Here is a 21,900-nt window from a genome sequence, read left to right on the forward strand (position 1 = left end):
TAAGATATTTGGCCAGTTAGGTTTTCTATACTCCTCAGCTTGGCTTTCTTTTTATAGTAGAAGTTAATACGACCAAACTGTGATGCCCTCTTTCTGACTAGGGACTGGAGGAACTCTTCTAATCTCTTGGAGGATGTTGGCATTGAAAAGACCAAGGCCAGAATAGCTTAGCCCAGATGATCAGCATTGATAGGGTTTGAAAGTGCTATGGTTGAGATGCTGCCAGGGTCACAGGACGGCTCCTCTTAGGGTAGAAGGACGTGGAAGTACCTGGTGTGACTGTGTTTTCTGTCTCTTAATTATTCTCTGACCAAAAACTACTTGATTTTCCTTCCACTCTCTTAGGGTTCTCTCTTCCAGTCTCCTTCACTGGCTTCATTTCCTGTTTTCCCCATTTTTAATGTGTTCCAAGGTTTCATCTATGGCCCTCTGCTCTTTTTACTCATAATCATTGATTTTTAATTTGGGGGGAGGTTACAGTCCACTTCGATGAAAGCTGTGGAATCTGTCTCCAAAAACATGCATGCCAACGTGTGCGTGTCCTTTCTAAAATATATGTATCTTCCAAATATATCTGTATGATTTTATCATCCTAGCTTTTAAGATCCTTCAGTGGCTCTGCATAAGCTTCAGGATAAAACCCATGTCTCACACACCATGCCATTATGATGGAGATTCTACTTTTCTTTCAGGTCGCATTTGCTACTCTTTTCAGCTTTTTCTCTAGTTACATTGAGTACTTTGGAGTTCTCTGAAGGCTTGATACTGTTCCTTGCCCTTATGCCTCTGCATATTAAATATTCTCTGTTTTTGGAAGTCATGTTCTTTTCTCATTAAACATACATCACACTTACTTGTCTTTAAAACTTTTACTTCATCGGTCAGCTCTACTAGGAACCCTTCTCTTTTTTCTTCATTTCTCTTATTTAGATATTCCTCTTCTGATCCCTCCTCTCTGGAACCCTGGGAATGCCTGTATCATCACCTGTATCATGCAGTACTATAATCTCTGCTTTATTTGCATTTCTTCCACTCGTCTAAAAGCTTCTGGAGAGCAGAGTCTGTATTTTGGTCAATTCATATCCCCTTCCAAGCCCCAAATCTAGTAGTAGATTTTCAGTAAAAGTCTCTTATTGAGGTACTCAGTAAATATACAAGTCCCTTGTTGATAAACGTATTAAGGTAATAAAAAGGAACTCAAAAGGCAGATGTTTTTCTTCCTTTTCCTAGGAAGTTATTGCCAATGCCATTTTAAACAACAAAATACCAGAGGCACAAACTTTCTTCAGGATTAACAGTCATTCTACTCAAAGACTTGAGGAACTGATTAGAATAGGCCTAGATTTGGTCTTTGACAATTTGAAAAAAAACAATATAGAGGAAGCCTCTGAGCTTTTGAAGAATATGGTAAGTGGCACAATTTGTTTGTCTGATCATAAAGTCGCTAATGAAAGAAGTTCTCTTGTCTGTTTAATACAGTTTCTGGCTGCTAGGAAAATTGATTTGTTTTCGTAGTCATGTCACAAACCTCAGAAATGTGTGTAGCTTTTACTGGGAAATTATGACAGTAATACTGAGAAACATTCTTTAGTACTAAGAGCTTTCTTGGAAGAGATTCTTGGTTAGAATTTCCATCATTTGTTCTCTATTAGATTTGGTACTTTGGTTAGAAGGGGAAACGATGTTTCTCATAAAAGGTTTTGCACATTTCAGAGTGTGCAGAGGACCTCGTTATTTGTTGGGGGACATTCTTTATTGTTTATGTTATCTCATATCGCCACTTGAGCTTTCAAATGGCGTATACCTTTGCTTTGTGCTCCATGGTTTCACTTCATTTGAAAAAGGAATGTCCTAGAGATGGGGTTCCTGGACTGAGATATGGTCCTCATCTTCATGGTTGAGGTCTTGCCCATGGTAATTTTCCGCAAGTTCAGAGGGGTAAAAGTATGTCAGATTTGTTACGTGCATTGACGGTTGTCTTCAAGAGAATCATCATAGCAGAGACCTGTAGTTTTGGTCCTGTGGTAGCCTGACATTACCTTAAATTGTTCTGTGTGCTGCCTTTGCCATTCTGGCAAATCAAATCACCTTAAGGATTTAGAGATAGTCTGTAAATATTATGATATATGTAGAAAAATGAACGTTTACAAGAGCAGAAAAGCTGTGGAATTCTAACAAGGCACATTTCTGTAATAGAGTACTTCTGTATTGAACATAGGTTTAGGTTCAAATAGCTCTATTACAAAATGTTAAGTTTTCTTGATTTTCTGTGTTTACTTCAGGGCTTTAATGTAAAAGACCAGTTGCTCAAGATATGCTTCTATACAACTGATAAAAGTATACGGGACTTTCTGGTAGGTAAAGGTGAGACTGAATAGTTTACATTTTCTAGTAAATGTTGGTGAAACTTCAGATTCTTTTAACATTCAACTAATACCTCGTAAAGTAGAAGTATGACAACTCCTTGTCTTTATTTAAATGAGCATTTTGCATTGTATTAAAGGAAAATTTGTGTGAATACAGACATTGCCTCAGAAATTCAAAATACAGTTCTTAAGTGGTATTTAATCTCATGGCATTTGTTTTGCACATGTTCTTGATTCTTTGTGATTTTTTTCTTTAATTGCTTTTTGTTCAAGGTTGAAATTTTTAAAGAAAAAAATTATTTTTCTGAAAAAGAGAAAAGGACTGTAGACTTTGTGCATCAAGTTGAGAAGTTTTATTCAGGACATTTACAAGAAAATATGCAGATCCAGTCTTTACCCAGGTAGTCTCATTAGCGCTGTTTTTATAACATGGGAAGAATACTGTCGATAAGCTTTAGTTTCTGATTGTTATCTTGGGCTTCTTACATGGACTTGAGCTCATATTCCCTATGAAAATTAAACTTGTATCCTCAGAAGGGCCTGAAAAATTCCCTGTCACATCAGTATGTACATATCAGATATATTTTAAGATAATAAATACAAAATTAAGAATACTGAATTACGTGTTCTCCAAAAGAGTAGAACTTCTTGAGCAGAGAAAAAGGAATGATGCCTTTCCCTCCAAAATTTAAAAATTTCCTATCACTCTTTTAGATATTGGATAAAGGAACAAGATTTTTCCAAGCACAAGTCTGTTTTGGACCCGTTCCTGAAATATGATCATAAAGATAAACTTAACAAGCAAGATCATAGAATTGTGTTAAATTGGGCTCAGTGGTGGAATCAGCCAACACAAGAATCCATCCTTCTCCCCCGGATAAATCCAGAAGGCAAGTGTGAAAGAGCCTAAAAGAATGAATGAAGATTAAATTAGGCATTGGTATTTGAATATTTTGGTGTGTCTTCATTTTCGAATTCCTTTTGGGGAAAAATACTCAGTTGCTTTAAAATGCAAGTCTTTATATTGGGAGCATTTTCTTGTGTTTACGTTTTTGTAAGGGATTTATAATGTGATTGTGAAAGAGAAAAATCATCTGGTTCAGTGAATATGAAATTTCAAGGCTCAGAGTTCTCTTCCTAGCTTCCATGGCGTTCTTTGTTTTTCAAAATAGTCTTTGGTTTCTCTTTGTGTAAACTGAGAATCTGTATCATACCAGGGCTCTGGGGAATAACTTTACAATGGTAAACTGGTAATTCATAGGGTGTCAAATTCACGTTTATTATTACAGCTGATGCTTTTGTTTATACTAAGGAAAAGAAAAGGGAAAAAGAAGCCTGGCAAGATAAATGAAACACACAGGTAATTCCCAAGTTTCATTTAACCACTGTAGTAACGGGAGGCACCATTTAGCTCTTCCTCCTGCTGATCTATCCATTAGAAAATGAACAGCACAAAAGAGGTAAATAGTAAAAGAAGCAGAGGGCCTGAGTAATTCTTTTAAATATTTGCCCAGATCATCATGTTAATGATGTATTATTAGTATTACAATTAGTATTGAGTTTTATGTCAGTAATCATCATCCATTGCTCTTTTAAAATGCATTTTGTTCTTATTTAGGATATAGCTCGTATTCTCCTGAAGCCCTCTGGAGATACCTCACAGCACGCCATGATTGGCCCAGCATTATCCTGTGGATTGGAGAATTTCAGACCCAGAGTAGTCATGCTTCACTTGAGCAGAATAAATGGCCACCTTTGACTGTTGATGTTGTTGATCAGAATACTTGTTGCGACACCTACATGAGAAATGAAATTTTAGATAGGCTGGCCAGGTATTGTAACTGTTGTTGATGTTTAGTTGCTAAGTCGTAGCCAACTCTTTGCAACCCCATGGACTGTAGCCCACCAGGCTCCTCTGTCTGTGGGATTTTCCAGGCAAGAATACTGGAGTGAGTTGCCATTTCCTTTTCCAGGCGATATTTCTGACCCAGGGATCAGACTCAGTGTTAAGTGGGAGAAACAAGACAGCAGTGTGTCCGGGATGTTCCCGCTGCCTGGCGGGACTTGTGTCCCTCGGTGGACAGTGTTAGCCGGCCTGCTGCCACACAGCGCAGAGCGCACCAAGGCATCCCCATCCTCCCTTTCTCCTGACTCTTGTCTCCTAACGGGGGTCTTCATAGGTCAAGACAAAGCAAAGCAGAAGCCTGAGGGCACAGGACTCTTCTAGACCATCCCACACAGGTGAGCGAGCCTCTCGGGACACACGGCAGGAGAGTAGAGCTTGGATCTGGAGGGGAAAGATACCAGCACACAGGTAGTTCACAAAAGAGGAACCACACGTGACCAAAAAACATATGAGAAGATGCTCCGTATTTATAGTCACAGAAAGGGAAATTTATTTTACCAAAAATCTAGGAGCAATGACTATCAAAGGTAGAATGGAAAAATAAAATGTGGGGTAATCATACAATGGAACAATGAAAACAAGCTGCAGCTATAGGCATCAACGTGGGTGAACCACACAGTGTTCAGAGGGAGAAGCAAGGCAGCAAGGCGGCAGTGTGTCCAGGGTGTTCCATTCATGTATGTCAAGTTTGAAATAGCCAAAACCAAATATTGTTAATATTTCAGGCTACACACAATGGGTAGTAAAACTATGTTGGTGAATGAAAGTAGGGAAACAGTTATCATGAAAATCAGGATAGTGGTTACCTCTGCGGGCAAAAAAGCTCATGTAAAAGGAGAGGAATACTCCAAGGACTTCTAGGTACATTGTCCTGTAATCTAGGTGGTGGCTTATGTGGTGTTTCTCTAAACTCCACATACTTTTTTTTTGTACTCCTTTAATGCTATGTATGGACTTCCCTGGTGTCTCAGATGGTAAAGAATCTGCCTGAATGCAGAAGATCCAGATTCAATCCCTGGGTCAGGAAGATCCCCTGGAGAAGGGAATGACTACCCATTCCAGGATTCTTGCCTGGAGAATTCCATGGACAGAGGAGCCTGGGGCTACAGTCCATGGGGTCGCAAGGAGTCAGACATGACTGAGCGACTAAAACTTTGCCTTTCATGATGTATTAACAGTAAACATAAATTATTTAAATACAAATTTCTGTTCTTTAATAGTTGGTCTGTTTAAGTTACTCTTTGTTATGCTTTAATCTCTTAATGATTTTGTTTGGATATTTTGGTGAATTCCTCAATGTGTAAAGCATCTAACTTCAAGAGCCATAGTGGGTTGTCACAGTTCCAGTCAAAAACAAAGAAATGGAGGTAATTTAGTTTAGGTTTTTGAAATATTTAAGATAATTGGAGACTGTCATTACTGCCTTAAAATACTATAGTGGTGCAGAAACCTTTATTGGAAACTAGCAAAAGATGTGTTTCAGAACATATTTATGGGATAAGAATTGGCATTCTTAATTTGTAAATACTAGTTTTTAACTAGTTGAGATTACTTAACATTGGAGATGGTTTGATTTGCTCTGAATCTAGCAACTTTTTAACTTGCCATGTTTTATTTAAACCTTCCCAATAGGAATGGAATTTTTCTTACATCTGAGTTAGAAGACTTTGAACTCTTCCTTGCCAGACTGAACCGTGTTGGGGGTGTGATGCAGGATGCCCTCGCTGTTCAAAACTATAGGTCCAAAGAAGGTTGGGATTTCCACTCTCACTTCATTCTCTATTGTTTGGAACACAGTCTGCAATATCTTCTTTATGTCTATCTTGACCATTACAAGTGAGTACTAAGAATGAAGCCTTCATGTTCCTTCTTTGAGTATTACGTCTGAATATGACTTTTAGGAAAATATTAAGCATTCATGTGAGCAATACTGATCTTTTTGAAATAGTTCCCGCCACTCTAACATTTGATAACATCTTTTAGTTTAATATTCCATTCAACTAAATGCTTATCATGTGTTGTTTGAATGTTAATTATGTAGCATCGATATTAACCTTTTAAATAATTAGATATATTAATTTATTAATATTTATTCATTTATTATTTAATGCTTTAACATGCTTTAAAAGTTTAAAGGAGGGAAGATTCTAAAGGTTAACTTGGACTTTCATCACCAAATAAATGCTCAAAAGTTTGACTTTATAGCAACTGCAGGGTATCTTAGACTTGCTCTAAAGTTTATATTTAGATAGTCAGATATCAATATATATACTTACCTAAATAAGATCAACCGGCAGAATCCTATCTGTGTGGCCAGTGTTGGGTCAGGAATAATAACAGTAGTAGTGGTCTCTAGTATGTGAGTGCTTACAGTGTGCTTGGCACTGTTCTTAGTGCTTTAATCTTCAGAAATCCTATGAGGTGGTTATTCACACCTCCATTTCACAGATGAGGAAACTGAGGCTTTGAGAGGGACTCAGTGCCTTGTTTAAGGTGCACAGCTAGTAAGTGGTAAAGTTAGATTTAGTTATATTTGTTTCCAGAATCCACATTCATCTGCGAATGAGAACATTTTTATTTATTTTGTGTAGTATAGGCTAGGAACTCAAACAAAGGATGTATTTCTTGTTCATATCATTGAGGCTTACTTGAACACAGAAATATTTCCCCTAAAACTACTGGCAAGTGAGGGTTTAAAAGCCATATTTTCAGAGGACCTGTTATGACCCTTAACTGCTTAGTCTCATCTTCTCTTGTAGTTATATAAAAGTTTTCAAAAAATCTCTTAAGCTTGAGAAAGCTAAAGAGTTTTTGTGTGTTTTTTTAAATAAAATATAAAGTATCTTAAAGCACAAAGGTATTCTGATAATCTTATACAGAGTTGGTAAAATTTCATCATGGTAGGAAACACTTTAAGTGATATTATCTCTGTCTCTAAAATTTTCTTTATTTCCAGATCATATATAAGGCATATGAAAAACATAAGACTGAGAGTATATTGTATTCTATTTGCTTTTTAAGTGCAGAGTTCTTTGTTTTTAATGCTAGTTATCATCTGAGCAAACATGGTTGTAATTGTCTGTCTTACCCTTTATGTTAATCAGATATTTTGTGTGTTTGTTTTATATACAGACTTAGTCCTCCAAATTGTCCTTTTTTGGGAAAAAAAGAATTACATGAAGCTCACCCTTGGTTTGAATTTTTAGTTCAGTGTCGACAAGTTGCCAGTAATTTAACAGGTATGGGTGTCCTATGTTAAAACAGAAATTGCTTTGGATAAATAACCGGTCTTTTGAATGAAATTTAAGTTGTAAACTCTTTAAAAAGTCATATAACTGTAGACAAATACTTGACCATAATCTCGGCTCAAGGTTTATTTAAGAAGCAGATAGGTGATATATGGTATCTAATTCCTGTTTTAATTTGCATTTTTATTGCTAATTATATATTTTTATGTGTCAGGCATTTATATTTTCTTCTTTGTAAAACAGTTATTCTGTCCATTTATCTGTTAGAGTCAATATTTTGGGTTTTTGTATGAGCTCTTTGTTGAACACATTAATTGTTAGGTTGTTGTCTTGCGTTGATTTTTCCCCCTTGTTCATTACTGCCTTTTAATTTTCCTTGTTTCCATTCCTTGAATGGAAGTTTTTATTTTTATGTAGTCATCTAGTTTTCTTTCCCTTTGTAATCTGATTTCCTATTGTATTTGCATTTAGAAAGTCCTTACTGTGGGTAGAGCTAAAAATTAATTTTCTTTCTTAGAATTATATAATTCTTGTATGTGTGTGAGTCACTGAGTCGTGTCTGACTCTCTGCTTCCCCATGGACGGTAGCCCTCCAGGCTCCTCTGTTTATGGAATTCTCCAGGCAAGAATACTGGAGTGGGTTACCATTTCCTTCTCCAAAGGATCTTCCCAACTCAGGGGTTGAACCCAGATCTCACACATTGCAGGCGGATTCTTTACCATCTGATCCACAAGGGAAGCACATATAATCCTTAGTTTAGTATTTCTCTCTCAAGGAGAAAAATGTACTTTCTTATTTTTCAGATCCCAAACTGATCTTCCAGGCTAGCCTTGCAAATGCTCAGATCCTGATCCCCAGCAGCCAGGCCGGGGTCAGCAGCATGCTGCTGGAAGGACATACCCTCCTGGCCCTTGCTGCAACAATGTTTGCCCCCGGGGGCGTCAGCCAGGTATGCATAGCGCTTTCACGTGTCATAGCAGTACAGGACTGATTATAAATGTAGCAGAAATACCTGTGGATCTTCTAGCTCTCAGTTGATTTAAAATGTAACCGTGTACCAGTATTTTATTCAAGAGTGTAAAACAACAGTGAATTTTTAAGCTTTTTGTCATATCCCCTTAGGTTCGGAGGAGGCCGGTACAGTCAGCCCTCCACATCCAGGGGTTCTGCAGCCACAGGTGTGGAGGGGATGGCTGTACCACAGCATTTTATTTGAAGGACTTGAGGCCCTCAGATTTTGGTTATCTGTAAAGGTCTTGAGACCAATCCCCTGTGGATACAAGGGGCAACTGAATGTTGTGTAGAGATTTTTTTTCCCCCTTTATTTGCTTTCTGATACCCCAGGTTTGTTTTTAGGTTAGAATCAAGATCTGATTGCTCCTTGGAGTGAGTATACTTTGAATCTGTGGCTTGGGAAATATTCTCTATTATTTGACCTCTTTGAGAGCTAAAAAAGAAATCATAATTTTTAGCTACCCTTAAAAACGCTTTCGAGGAACCCAGTGAAAACTTTTGCTTTTTTGAAAGTATAGCATGGCTGGTTAGAGGGAACTTAAGAATGCTGTTAAACATCTAATCTGTAAGTTCCTTACTGATGCTAGCTTAATTTAATTCCACCTGTTTTAGATGTTGCAGTATGTGTTAACTTCATGGTTACTTATTCCTCTGTTTTTAATCACCTGTTAGAAATTAGTCATAGAATAACTTGAGACCTGAGAGAAAGAACCTAAGAGTCATTTAGTCTGGCAGGTTTTTTTCTTTTAAAATATTTACTATTTAATATCCAATTAAATACTTAATGTTTTAAAATTTTAAATATTGTTGTAATCAGAGCCTGTTTTCAGACAGATTTTCCTTATGCAGTTTGAAAGCCACTGATGTAGCTGAACTTCCTAATTTTGTAGTTGAAGAAACTGAAACCTACCTGATATTAAATATCTAGCCCAGGATCATGCAGCTAGTTTGTCTTAAATCAGAACTAGAACTATTGGCCTGTTACTCCTTGTATCTTATGAAAAAGGGACTTAAATTTGGAAAAGAGAAAAACATTATTCTGTATCACATTATCTGTCTTTTCATTTAGGTTGTTCAGAATGGAGAAAATGAGAACTCTTTGAAGAAAGTAGATCCCCAGCTACTGAAGATGGCATTAACTTCTTACCCAAAGCTTAAAGCTGCTCTGTTCCCACAGTACACCGCCCCTAGTGTCCTGCCTCCCGATATTACACTCTACCACCTCATTCAGGTATAGTACTGAGACATATCAGCCAGAGTGGAAAAGACAGACCATTCTGGGTCTTTCAAGTAAGCTAACATGTGCGTGCTCAGTCATTTTCGACTGTGACCCCATGAACCATATAGCCCACCAGGCTCCTTTGTCCATGGGATTTTCCAGGCAAGAATACTGGAGTGGATTGCCATTCCCTTCTCCAGGGGATCTTCCCAACCCAGGGATCAAACCTGTGTCTCCTGCGTTGGCAGGCAGGTTCTTGACCTGTGCCACCTGGGAAGCCAGAGTCTCCCGTGTGTAGGCCATTTAATGTAGGAAATCACTTACACAGAGTGATAGCAAAGGAGAGGCCAAGTGTGTGATGAGGAGACAGCCTCAAAATTGACAAAGATGGAAGTCATCAACACCCCTAAGGCTGCCAGAAAGTGGTGTTAATCTGAACCCAGCAGCGGAAGCCTCTCTGAGAGACACACTCAGAACCAGGCTGCCTACTGGGGGCTTGGAAGAGAGTGTTAAGGGCTGGAACCTTGTAGGAGATGCTCCAGAAAACACAGAAGGGGAAAGTACATCAGTTTCTCCCCTCTTCCCACCTTTAATCTCTCGTGGCTAAATGTGTCTGGTAGCCAAAGTGCAGGTGAGTTTGGGAAATGCAGTTGTCTGCGATTCAGGGCAGAGCACGGGAAAGGTAGAAATGGGTGGGAGGGCAGACAGGCAGTTGGCCAGCGTACTGGTCTGCTACTTTCATTGAAAGCTGCTTCATTCTCCCACTGATAAACTTCTGTCTCTTCTCAGTGAATAGGGCTGTTCATTTAAGTCACCTTTTTCAGGACAAAGATTTCTTCAAGAATGTGAGAGAGCTACAAATCCTGTACCCAGAGAAATTGCATATAATTTTAGTTATATTTCAAAGGAATTCACAGGTTCCCTGAAACCTATTGAGGGACCGTCAATTAAGAACACTTTCTTGACAGAAAACAACAAAATTCTGAAAAGCAATTATCCTTCAATTAAAAATTAAATACTTTTTTAAAAAATAGAACACTTTGTTTTGCTCATTTCTCACTTCAGCAGGCTTTTGCTTTTTTTCCTGAGTACAGATATTCTCATAGTGTCTTCAGTTAAACATAAACCCTATAAGCCTAAAACAGATAAAGCCTCTTACTCTAATGTGGAAATTGTACAGACCTGTGCTGCTTAAACTGTGGTCCCCAGGCACATGTGAGTCTGTGAACCACTTGTTGCTGATACGTGTCAGCAGCGTTTTTTGGTTTGTTTTTAATGTAGCAAAACTTTGTTGAAGAAGGAAGCAGTCAGATTTATATTTATCACAAGCTTCTTATCTCATTGCAGAAATGAGATAAATGGGTTACATAGATGTAAGTGGTTACATAAAAGCATAAAAAATACATGTTTTACTACATAAAGTGGATCCCATCAGCCTAAAACAGAAGTGGTTTCCAGTTCTTTGTTCTGTTTTTAGGTTGAAGCAGTTTTTTAGTCCTGTTGTTTTAGGAAAAGTATTCCCTCTTCACTAGACCACAAGATTCTCCCTTCATTTAAAGTTAAAGCAGCTTTGGAATTCCTTGGTGGTCCAGTGGTTAGGACTTGGCACTTTGACTGCCATGGCCCAGGTTTAATCCCTGGTCGGGGGCCTTAGAATAAATGAATGAATGAATTAAAGTAATTACATACATAATCTAATACACACACACATACGTAAATAAAATTAAAGCTGCTCTTTTCCCCGCCATCCAAATCTGGACCTAATAGTTCTGTTGTCTCCTGTATAGTTCTCTGTCTCCTTCCCACAGTCTGTTTACTGTCTGCTAAACCTTTGACCTTACACATTTCAAACAGCCCGTGCTCCCTGCTCTCAGATCTTTTCTGATTGACCTGGCCTTCGTCTGCTGTTTTTCTTTGGCATTGTTATTGCTGCTTTGGTCATCACATTCCTTTAGCCCGTGACCTAGCTGTCTCTTTCCTGACCTGCCACAGCACACCTTGTTGTATTTATGGTAGCATTTTCTAGCCTCTTAGTCCTCTTGCCTTTTGATTCCAAAGCATTTATAAAGCCCATTTTTATACTGTAATTGTTGCTGGCTCTACCAAAAGACAGTAAACTTTGCAGACATAGCTTGAAATGAAGAGAATCTTTAAAAGAAACATAGCCAGTTCTGTTTTTGTTAAAGTAGAAAAATGTCTCATACCCTCTTTTTTGTTCATAGCTTGTTTCAAACAATTTATACCTAGAAGGATGAGAAGTTTTAACTGCTGTGGGGAGGGAAGCAGGTGAAGGAGAAAGTGCAGCTCTCACGTGACTGACTCACGTCACAACCAGTAACTGTTAGCTCTGACTTGACCTCTCCTCTTTTCCAGTCGCTGTTGCCCTTTGACCCTAGCAGATTGTTTGGCTGGCAGTCTGCCAATACATTGGCTATAGGAGGTAAGTCACTATGGATTCTTCTTGCTTTGGAAGCATTTCAGCAGTGTTGACAGTAGAGGATCATTTATGTAAAGCCAGTCTAGTTTTCCCTCATGCTTTCTATCTTAAAAATAGAAACTTAAAAAAAAAATAAATCTGGCATGCCTTTCTTTAATTGAAGTGTAGTTGATTTACAATATCATGTTAGTTTCAGACGTGCAGCACTATGATTCAGTTATATATTCTTTTTCAGAGTCTTCTACCTTCTCGGTTATTACAAAATATTAAGTGTAGTGCCTTGTGCTATACAGTAGGCCATTGTTAGTGTGTATATGTTAATCCTAACCTAATTTATCCCTCCCTGCCCTTTTCCCCTTTGGTAACTAAGTTTGTTTTCTGTGTCTGTGAGTCTCTTTCTGTTTTGTAAATAAGGTCATTTGTATCATTTTTTTAGATCCCACATCTAAGCGATAGGATATCTGTCTTTGTCTGGCTTATATCACTTGGTATACGCTCCAGGTCCATCCATGTTTGCTGCTGCAGATGGCATTATTTCATTTTTTTTTAGGCTGAGTAGTATTCCATTGTATGTATGTGTGTGTGTGTGTGTGTGTGTGTATACATACATATATCTCTCTCTCACATCTTCCATTATGTGTATGTATATGTATATACACATATGTATTTTCTGCTGTGTGAGAGTGTTTGTATATAAGTATATATATATGTGTGTGTGTGTATCACATCTTCTTTATCCAGCCACCTATCGATGGACATGAAGGTTGCCTCCATGTTGTAAACAGTGCTGCTGCAGTGAACATCAGGGTGCATGATCATTTTGCATTAGTTTTCTCTAGATAAATGCCAAGGAGTAGGGTTACTGAATCTTGTGGTAACTCTGTTTTTAGTTTTCTTAAGTAACCGCCATACCGTTCTGCATAGTGGCTGTTCCAGTGTACATTCTCACCAACTGTAGGAGGATTCCTCTTTCTCCACACCCTCTCTAGCATTTATTATTTGTAGACTTTTTGATGATGGCCTTTTTGACCAGAGTGAGTTGATACCTCATTGTAGTTTTAATGAAAAACATTTTATAGGAAACTGAATTGAAAACATACTTTGAGTTAAAAGTCTTGAGGTCGCTAGTGTTGTACTTGCTGGAAAATGTAATATAGACCTTCTGCTTAAATTTCTCCCTTTCCAAAAATCCTTGTTCACTTGCAATATAGTATTAATATTATGAAGGTTAAAAGCACAGGTGTTTGTAACATGAGACAGATCTTGGCTCTACCATGTAATAGCTGTATGACCTTGGGCGGCTGATCTGACCTCTCGTCAGTTTTCCATGAAATAGGGTAAGTGAAGGGCCTTCCTCACACGACACAGACGCATTTAAAAGCTCTTACGTGGCAACCACCAGGTGCACACACTGCCATCCTCTCTAGACCATAAACATTTCCTTGATTTGTGTGTGTGTGTGTGTGTGCCGTTCTTAAACTTTGCTTTTTCTGTTTCTTTTTTACTTACTCATTTTGAGTTAGCTTTTAATATCCTATTACCTGTGGTGCCTCTGCCTGTATTACTCTAAAGCAGGATTCAAATTCATACTTTTCACATCATACATATCCTATAAATATTTACTGATGTACATAAAAGTACATTTTCTAACATGTCAGTTTCATAAGTTCAGATTTCGATATATTGAATTTACCTTGTGCCTGGCACAGTGCAGGGCCTGTAGGGGATGCCCAATTGGTATTTGTTCAGTGCAGGATGAAGTAGTGCTTATTGCTTTTTCAAGTGAAAATACTCATTCTAATCTCAGTGAGGTTACTGGAGAGTAGGCAGAACCCCCCCCCCCCCGTGTGGCTCTGATGCACAGGAGTCCTGAGTCAGCCGGAGTCCTGAGGTCCTGATGGGTGTGGAGCTCCCGACCGGGTACACCAGGGGAACTGAGAGGAAGCGGAAGACCTGCTCCCTGCCGTGTTTCTAGAAGTTTAAAACATGTTTAAAGAAATAAAGCACAAATTAAATGAAATAATTATTATGAAGACGTAATACAGATGCTCTAAATTGGAGGGTTGTGTTTAACTAGAATGGCTTGCTTCTTTTTTCATATGGTTTTACCATGGAAAATGACCGTAAGGCAACTGCATGGAAATTTGGCTTTTGCAGCAGGTCAGAGAAAATTTTCCCTTATACAAAACCTCCATTCCAGCCCCCCAAACCACTAAAAAAATTAGGGTCTTATTTGAACCCAATTCAAGTTTGGGGACTTCCCTTGTGGTTCAGTGGTTAAGACTCCACACTTCCACTGCAAGAGGCACGGGTTCAATCCCTGGTCAGGGAACTAAGATCCCACATTTGCTGTGCTGTGCAACCAAAAAAAAAAAAACCAAAGACTCAGATTTGTTCATTTGGCTTTATGTGAACTCTGTAAATATTGAATGAATGAATGAATGAATGGTTCTACATGCAAATGTAAGTTATCAAAGTCCATCTGCTCTTACAAAGAATACAGAAAAGACATGTGACAGTTTTTTAATCTGGAGGGAGGTGTCCTTTTAAGGAATAGCTTTGTAAGATGACGGGCTCCTCTAAAGTCTTCAGATCTTTTTTTAATTAAGAGCCTAGTCAGAATATAAAAATTCCTTTGGAATTGCATGGGAGGATACAATTTTTCTTCAGCTTTGAACTATAAAAATAAGAGCAGGTGCACTGTTTTCCAGAAATGGTTCCTTACAGTTCAAAATGTTTTATCTCCTTTTTAAAGTAGGTCTTTAGTGGTTAAGAAGCAATTAAAGATTAGGGCTTGATAGGAATAGTTACTTCATATGAACTTTCCACATCCACATATCTTTTTACTTCATATTTCTGTAAAAAGAGAAAAAATGGTTTTTTTCTGCTTTTTTCATGGGCACAGAGGAACTTTGAAATACTCTGCTGGTCTTAGAAAGATGTAGATAATGTGCTCATGAATACAACATCAGAAACAACAATAGCTATAATAAAAGATTATTAGGGTATTAATGTGGAGAAAAGAATATTCTTCTCAGTATTTTGGAAAAGGTACAGTGCGTTGGTCTTGGTGAATAGAGGATTCGTATAAACACAATACAAAGGCGTTCACTGTGTAATGAGCTGTGTGAATGAGTTAAAAAGCTCTGTTTGCTGATCATTAACAGATTTTGTAGTTAAAGAGTTATTGCCAATGTGAACTTAAAAGAATCATCAAATATAGAATTACAGCATCTAAGATAACAAGTTCAGTAGGATTAAAACATAATTTATAGGTTTTTTTGTGGCTTCTGAGGTACACATTTTTGTGTAAAATGAGGGCTACTGCTCCACATTAAAATAAAATTACTACATTTTGGGGGTTCAAAGTGATACACAGTGGTACAAAATGATGATAGCAACCAGTTTTCTTTCACCATTGCCAAGTTAAGTTTTCCACATGCTGATCTGAAGTTAATCGTGGTGAGGTGCAGAGGATTAATTTTGCTTCACTTTCCCCCAGATGCAGCGAGTCAGCTCCCACATTTCTCTAGCCCTGACCTGGTTAATAAATATGCTGTAGTAGAACGTCTGAATTTTGCTTATTATTTACATCATGGGCGGCCATCATTTGCATTTGGTACTTTTCTGGTTCAGGAATTAACCAAGAGCAAGACCCCCAAGCAGCTGTGAGTATTTAAAACATAATTTATACTCTTAATAAAAGGCATATTTGTGTATTTTTATACATGCGTTTATAAAAACCTACTGGAAACATTCCACAGTTGGTCATTTTATTTGGCTGGTGAATTAGGTGTATATTTCTTTCATTTGTGCTTCTCTGTATACCCTAGGTTTCTGGCACTTAATCTTACTTTGTGAATAGGAAAAAGATTAAAATATATTTTAAACTATCATAAATATATATGTTAAAATCATGTCTTTAAAAATTGAACCAGGAGCTTGCCAAATGTTAGCAGTTTCAAAGAGGGAATTCTATAATTAGATGTCAATTCTGTATTTAAGATCTTGGTCTTTTATAATTCACTTGTATAGCACAGAATTGGGAGGAGTATTGATACAATCAGCAGCTAAATACAGATTTAGTATGTTGGTTTATTTTATAGTTAACTAATGCATCTTTATGGTAAAATATTCAAGTAAATCAGAAGGGTGAAAAATGAAAAAAAAAATATTTTGTCTCTCAGCTTTATTCTTTTGTACATAGTAAAAATAAGCATGGTTAATTTCATGTGTCTCTTTCCTCTGAATTTTTCTATTCATATAAAAGAACATTATCTGAGTCCTTTAAAATGCATGAGCTTTATGATGTCAAACTTTAGGTGCCATTAATTTTCTTGGTAGTTTGTGTACATACTCATAATTAATAAGATCACAAGTTGACAGTCATTCATAAATTCTGTTCCATGTTCCCCTGAATGAAGTTGGAAGCAAAAATTACTTGGACTGTGAATAGGTGTTTTAGGAAAAGGTAAAATACAAAGGAATAGGGGGCTGTGGAGCCAGAAGACCCCTAAAAGCTGCCAGGGACCTAAATAGATGGGCACAAGGGGTGACCAAAGCGGGGCCGGGGAGGAAGCCACAGAGTCCAAGTATCGCTGGTGTAATTCCATCTGCTTTTCCTGGTGAGAAAGAAGTTTTGCGTGCTGATGTGGTTTTTGATGCTTTTCTTTCTCAGGATCCAGAAAGCAGGCAATGAAGCCTATGTTTTAGGGCTCTCCTGCTTCCACATACCTTCGATAGGAGCCGCCTGTGTGTGCTTCTTAGAATTGCTTGGTCTCGACAGCCTCAAGCTCAGAGTTGATATGAAAGTGGCCAATATAATTTTGAACTACAAGTGCGGAAATGAAGATGCTCAGTACAACTCCATCAGAGAGTCTCTAGGTACAGCACCTTTGTGGTGTTTGTTTTATTTAAAGGACAAGGGACAAATAGGTCTAAAGCATTTGAATTGTGAGTGGTTGGGGAAGAAACACTTATCTTCTCTTTCATCCTTTTTCTACAGAATGTTTGTACTTTATCTCATTTCTTTGGGCCCTTTAATGGGTTTCTGAAATGTCTCTGGGCCACACTCTTCAAGTAGAAATGCCCAGTTCCTGGGAATTCCCTGACAGTCCAGTGGCTGGGACACTGATTTCGTTGCAGTGGCCCAGGTTTGATCCCTATTTGAGGAACTAAGATCCTGCAAGCCATGCATTGTGGCCAAAAAAAAAAAGCAGAAATGCCCAGTTCCTGACCGTATTTTTCTCGTGACCATATTTTGTTGTTTATATTTCTTATAGCTGAAAAACTGTCTAAACTTGCTGTGGGTGAAAGGGCAACCATAGAAGAGTTGCTTGTTCTCTTAGAAGAAGGCATATGGAACAACCTTCAGCAGCAGGAAATAGAGAGGTTTGTGAGTTGCAGCCCTCACCTCTTTTTCAGGAAGCTTGACCATTCCAGTCTGTGTTTGCCTAATGTTCCTTCCCTCGGATGTTTTTGCCAGTCCCCCTAGACCTTATCTTCTTCCTCATGGAGCATGTAGCGTATTTTAATGCATCTTGCCATCAGTAAAAGGAGGATGAAGATAATGATTCCTTCTTTAGAGAGGGCTCCCAAGAGGTGGAGAGGAGCTTTGCCTCCCCCAGGGCCCTGCTGGTCTGAGACGTCTCCGCTGTTAACATGTCAGAATCAGGTGCAGGATGGGTCTCACAAAATTTGACTCTTAAGTGATGTCCTTGATTTTTTTTTTGTTGCTAATATATGTCAACTGATAATGGAAGGTGAGGTGACCATGTTTCCACAAAACTGCCTCTCCTTACACATCGATGTCATCTTTCCTCTCTGCTGTCCGCTGGGCTGACCCTGACACCCCAGCCCTGGCGGCGCACCAGTCTCCTGTTCCCTGCCGTCACTGACTGTGTTCTCAGCAGTCTTCCTTCTCAGCACGCACCCTCTCCTTAGCAAGGAAGTCCAGGTACCTGTCAGGCCTCCCTCTGATACTCTAAAAGGGAATCATGCAAGAGAATTAGGCACTCAGTTCTCGAGTAGCTGTTTTCTCAGTCCCCCTAAAGATGGTGCGTTACATAGCTGGTTTGACAGGCACTTGGCTGGTACTGGGGTGGGGAGGAGGGGTGGAAAAGGAATTTTGCCAGTATGCTGAGAAAACTGTTGTGCATTATGGATGAAAGAGTTCTTTTTTCAAAGCCTTCTAGTAAGTATTTGGTGTTTGTTGAAAGACATTTTAGAGAATATGCTGTAGTTAAATTTATTTTTTGCTAAGTTTCCAGTTTAAAGCTATATCTTAACAAGTTCTTTCCCTCTTAGCCCCACGTCCACTCCCAATTACAGGTTATCCAGTGAATCCAGCAGCCAGTGGGCATTAGTGGTACAGTTCTGCAGGCTCCACAATATGAAACCGAGCACATCTTACCTTAGAGAATGTGCCAGAGCAAATGATTGGTTACAGTTTATTATTCACAGCCAGCTCCATAGTCATCACCCAGAGGAGGTAAGCCACCGATTGTTCCTGGTTATTAAAGAAGAGGAAATTGGAGCACTTCTCAGAAGACGGTGTTCTTTCTGTTGTGTATCATAGGCTTTTGTTTGCTATGGTAACTATTTTTACTGAGATTTCTGTGGCTTGGCTTCAGACAAAGGACCAGTCATTACTACTAAAGAGCTGAAGGAAGAGTTTGTGTGACTCTAGATTGAATCTGGAAACTCACTCAAACATAACAAATGACTTTGTAAAATTGTGTGGTCACTTCTGACAGTTCAGGGTGAGAAAGAACAAGTTTGCCTCTTTCTCCAACATTTTTAGCTCCAGCTGAAATTGGAATTTGGTTGTCTTTTTTGATCATCTAATATGTTTTTTAGGTGAAATATCTTCTCCAGTATTTCAGCCCTGTTGTTCAGGACCACTTAAGACTGGCTTTTGAGAACTTGCCCTCAGTGTCCAACTCCAGAATGGACAGTGATCAAGTCTGCAACATGTACTCACAGGAACTCCAGAGACACAAAGAAGAGATGACAGATTTCTTTCAGATTCTGCTTCAGTGTTCAGAGGTGCCAAACTCCTGGTGCTGGCTCCTGGGAGAAGCAGTGAAACAAAAGGCCCCAATCCTTAGTGTCCTGGCCTCATGTCTCCAGGTGAGAATCTCAAAAAGCCTAAATTAAGGACTCAGAGGGCAGTAGAAAAAGCTGAAAGAAGACAGAGGAGGTTGACCTCGGGGAGGCTCTAGCGTGGGTTTGCAGGTCACTGACACCTCTGCTTCTCCCGCTTAGGCCGCGGGCCATCTCATGCACTTCCTTGTGCCTTAATGTTCAGTAACTTAAGTGGTCAGATCCTCGGCTCTGGGCTGGCAGTCACAGAGAAGGGTGCTTTGGTGGGCCGACCTCCTCTGCATCTTGAGCAGGACGGGGGATCCTCGGAACAGTCCTTGATCAGCAATTCTGTGAGGACAGGCTTGCTTTCTTACACTTAGTACTTCCCTGACATCCACATAGATCCCCGCAGGTTTTTGGCCTTTTGGCCTGTTGTACTCTGCGGGACAGCTTATAATAGTCCCTTGGTTGTTCACTAGAGTTTGTTTCGTGTCTGAAGGCTTTTCAAGTCATCTTAACCGATTTAGCGAGGCGACTTGTTCTCAGCAGGAAATACCACTGCTGGCAGCTTCCTCAGTCAGGCAGTCCGTGCGTCGTCGTTTCCTCTCTTTAAGACTTTTCTCCGCTGGCAGGACGCCAGCGCTGTCTCTTGCCTCTGTGTTTGGATCGTCGCCTCTGTGGAGCCCTGCGTTGCAGCGGAAGCAGTGGGACCCCTTCAGGACCCAGTGGAGGGCCACATCTGGGGCCTGGAGGACCTCTCTGTCATCTGGAGGACGTTGCTAATGAGGCAGAAGATCAGGACTCTCATCAGAGGTTTCCAGCTTTTCTTTAAGGTAGTCTTAGTTCATGTCTTTCCTCAGTTTAAAGGCTTTACTTCAGAATATCCAACATTGGCTTTTTCACTTATTCCTGCCCCTGGGATTTTTTTTTCAAGCCAACAACAGATAGTGATACTAGAACTATCACTTATTTAGCAAAGTGCTTTGTATATCATTTTAGTTGATTCTTACAATAATCCTGTGAAAAGTAGTATTTTATGAGGATGTTACAAAGTCATATTATCCTCATTTTACAGAGTGATATACCAAGGCTCACAGAGCTTAAGAAACATGCCCAGGATCTCAAAGTGTTTTAGTAAGTTGTTTACTTACGGTTCAGCTCCATACTGTCTAATTCAAAAACTCCTATCCTCTGACCTGAAAGCTCCCATCGAAGTGATGGCAATGTGTTGACGGATGCCACAGACGAGCAGTGGTTTAGCAGGTCCGTGGAGCCCGTTACCCGGGAGGGCCTGCTGCCCACACTCTCAGCAGCAGACAGCGGAGTGTCCGCCGCTCGTGTGCAGTGGGCCAGGTACAGGACAGACAGAAAATGCGCTGTGGAGTAGGTGTGATTGGCCTGAGGTCTTTTTTCCAGAAGGAAATACAAATTTAATTTCTGTTCTTTTTAACATAGATGATTTCACTTTACTATGAAACTTTATTAATAATTTTGTTTTACTGTAACCTCTCTTGTATTGGCATTATTCATTGAGAAAATAGTATTAAATTTCAGGATTTTGTAACTTCATTCAAACTCTTCCTCAAAGGATTCCCCACTACTGTTGATGATGGAGATGTATGAACTCTGTATGTTCTTCAAGAATTATAAGGAGGCTGAAGCTAAACTTGTGGAGTTCCAGCAGAGCCTTGAAACTGTAAGTTGGAATTACAGTGATCTTTCTCGCTGATCTGAAATTGACTGAAGTGGCCTCTTGTCTGCGCAGAGGCGGGACGTGACAACAGTTGAAGAGCTGTTAACGTGGCATGATTCAAACAGAATCGTCTGCGCCGCTTCAGAGATGGAGAGGCAGGACGGGAGCTGCAGTGACCTTGCTTATAGCACATCAGTTGCCATGCATGACAGGGAGGTTTCATCCAGTGTGCTTAATGACCTCTGATCGGTGTCCTGACGCTGTAGCCAGCCTCAGGGGAAGAGGAATTAATGGTGTCTGCTATGGATGCTGCAGAGGAGTGTGGTGGTTACATGGGCCATGTTTTGCCAATCCAGAATAACTCCCAACAGCTTAGAGTGTGAAAGGGGTTTAATACTGCTTTTGTTCACTATGTCAGAAAATAATGGCTTTTTCCATCAATGCTCGTGGTTTCTGTCCAAATGATGCTGAACCTTACGGTTAATTTCAGGCTTTACCTATTCAGGTACTTGTTTTGGGCCTGTTTAGCATGTGGAACTGAGTAACCCTATGGAAAAAAGAGGAACTTACGAAAAAAGGAAAAGAAATACGCCTTAGTCCTGCTTGCAGTTTCAGCACTTTTGCCCTCTATCCTAAAAGAGTTCTATAATAAATGAGACAAAACCATATACTGATTTTACCCAACAAATATATCACAATGGAATCTTAGTATAAGATTTTCCTCTCAATCACATTCATCTTAACTATAGTGAAACTTTTTAAAAGTTTTATTATTTGAAAATATTGAATCAGTTATTCAAATACCCCTGAGGTTCCTAAATTATAGAAAATAGAGACTTTCATTTCCTTGGTCTGTCACTCTCCATGACAGGAGCCTTACCCAGGTAACTTTTCTTTTTTTTTAATTATTTTTTTTAAATTGTGATAAAA

At 39.2% G+C, this 21,900-nt stretch overlaps 1 protein-coding gene and 1 non-coding gene across 6 annotated transcripts in view; both read left to right on the forward strand.

Annotated features, from left to right (window-relative positions):
- SPG11 (SPG11 vesicle trafficking associated, spatacsin) overlaps positions 1–21,900 on the forward strand; it is a 72,516-nt gene that overhangs the window by 21,427 nt on the left and 29,189 nt on the right. For 3 of the 5 annotated variants that reach the window (XM_043920955.1, XM_043920956.1, XM_043920960.1), the window contains exons 11-27: positions 1,231–1,407; positions 2,283–2,354; positions 2,640–2,767; positions 3,081–3,256; positions 3,985–4,198; positions 5,905–6,108; positions 7,405–7,511; positions 8,325–8,470; positions 9,605–9,766; positions 12,128–12,194; positions 15,694–15,859; positions 16,870–17,075; positions 17,474–17,582; positions 18,498–18,681; positions 19,050–19,322; positions 19,910–20,110; positions 20,866–20,973. In XM_043920955.1, coding sequence (XP_043776890.1) covers positions 1,231–1,407; positions 2,283–2,354; positions 2,640–2,767; positions 3,081–3,256; positions 3,985–4,198; positions 5,905–6,108; positions 7,405–7,511; positions 8,325–8,470; positions 9,605–9,766; positions 12,128–12,194; positions 15,694–15,859; positions 16,870–17,075; positions 17,474–17,582; positions 18,498–18,681; positions 19,050–19,322; positions 19,910–20,110; positions 20,866–20,973 — 2,700 coding nt within the window. The remainder of the gene's footprint in view (positions 1–1,230; positions 1,408–2,282; positions 2,355–2,639; positions 2,768–3,080; positions 3,257–3,984; positions 4,199–5,904; positions 6,109–7,404; positions 7,512–8,324; positions 8,471–9,604; positions 9,767–12,127; positions 12,195–15,693; positions 15,860–16,869; positions 17,076–17,473; positions 17,583–18,497; positions 18,682–19,049; positions 19,323–19,909; positions 20,111–20,865; positions 20,974–21,900) is intronic. The other 2 variants (XM_043920957.1, XM_043920958.1) reach the window with 1 other exon arrangement.
- TRNAQ-UUG lies at positions 11,332–11,403 on the forward strand. The gene has a single exon. It is a non-coding gene; the product is annotated as a tRNA-Gln (tRNA).

Source organism: Cervus elaphus, chromosome 12 (genome assembly GCF_910594005.1).
Source record: "Cervus elaphus chromosome 12, mCerEla1.1, whole genome shotgun sequence".
In the NCBI taxonomy this organism is placed as follows: domain Eukaryota; kingdom Metazoa; phylum Chordata; class Mammalia; order Artiodactyla; family Cervidae; genus Cervus; species Cervus elaphus.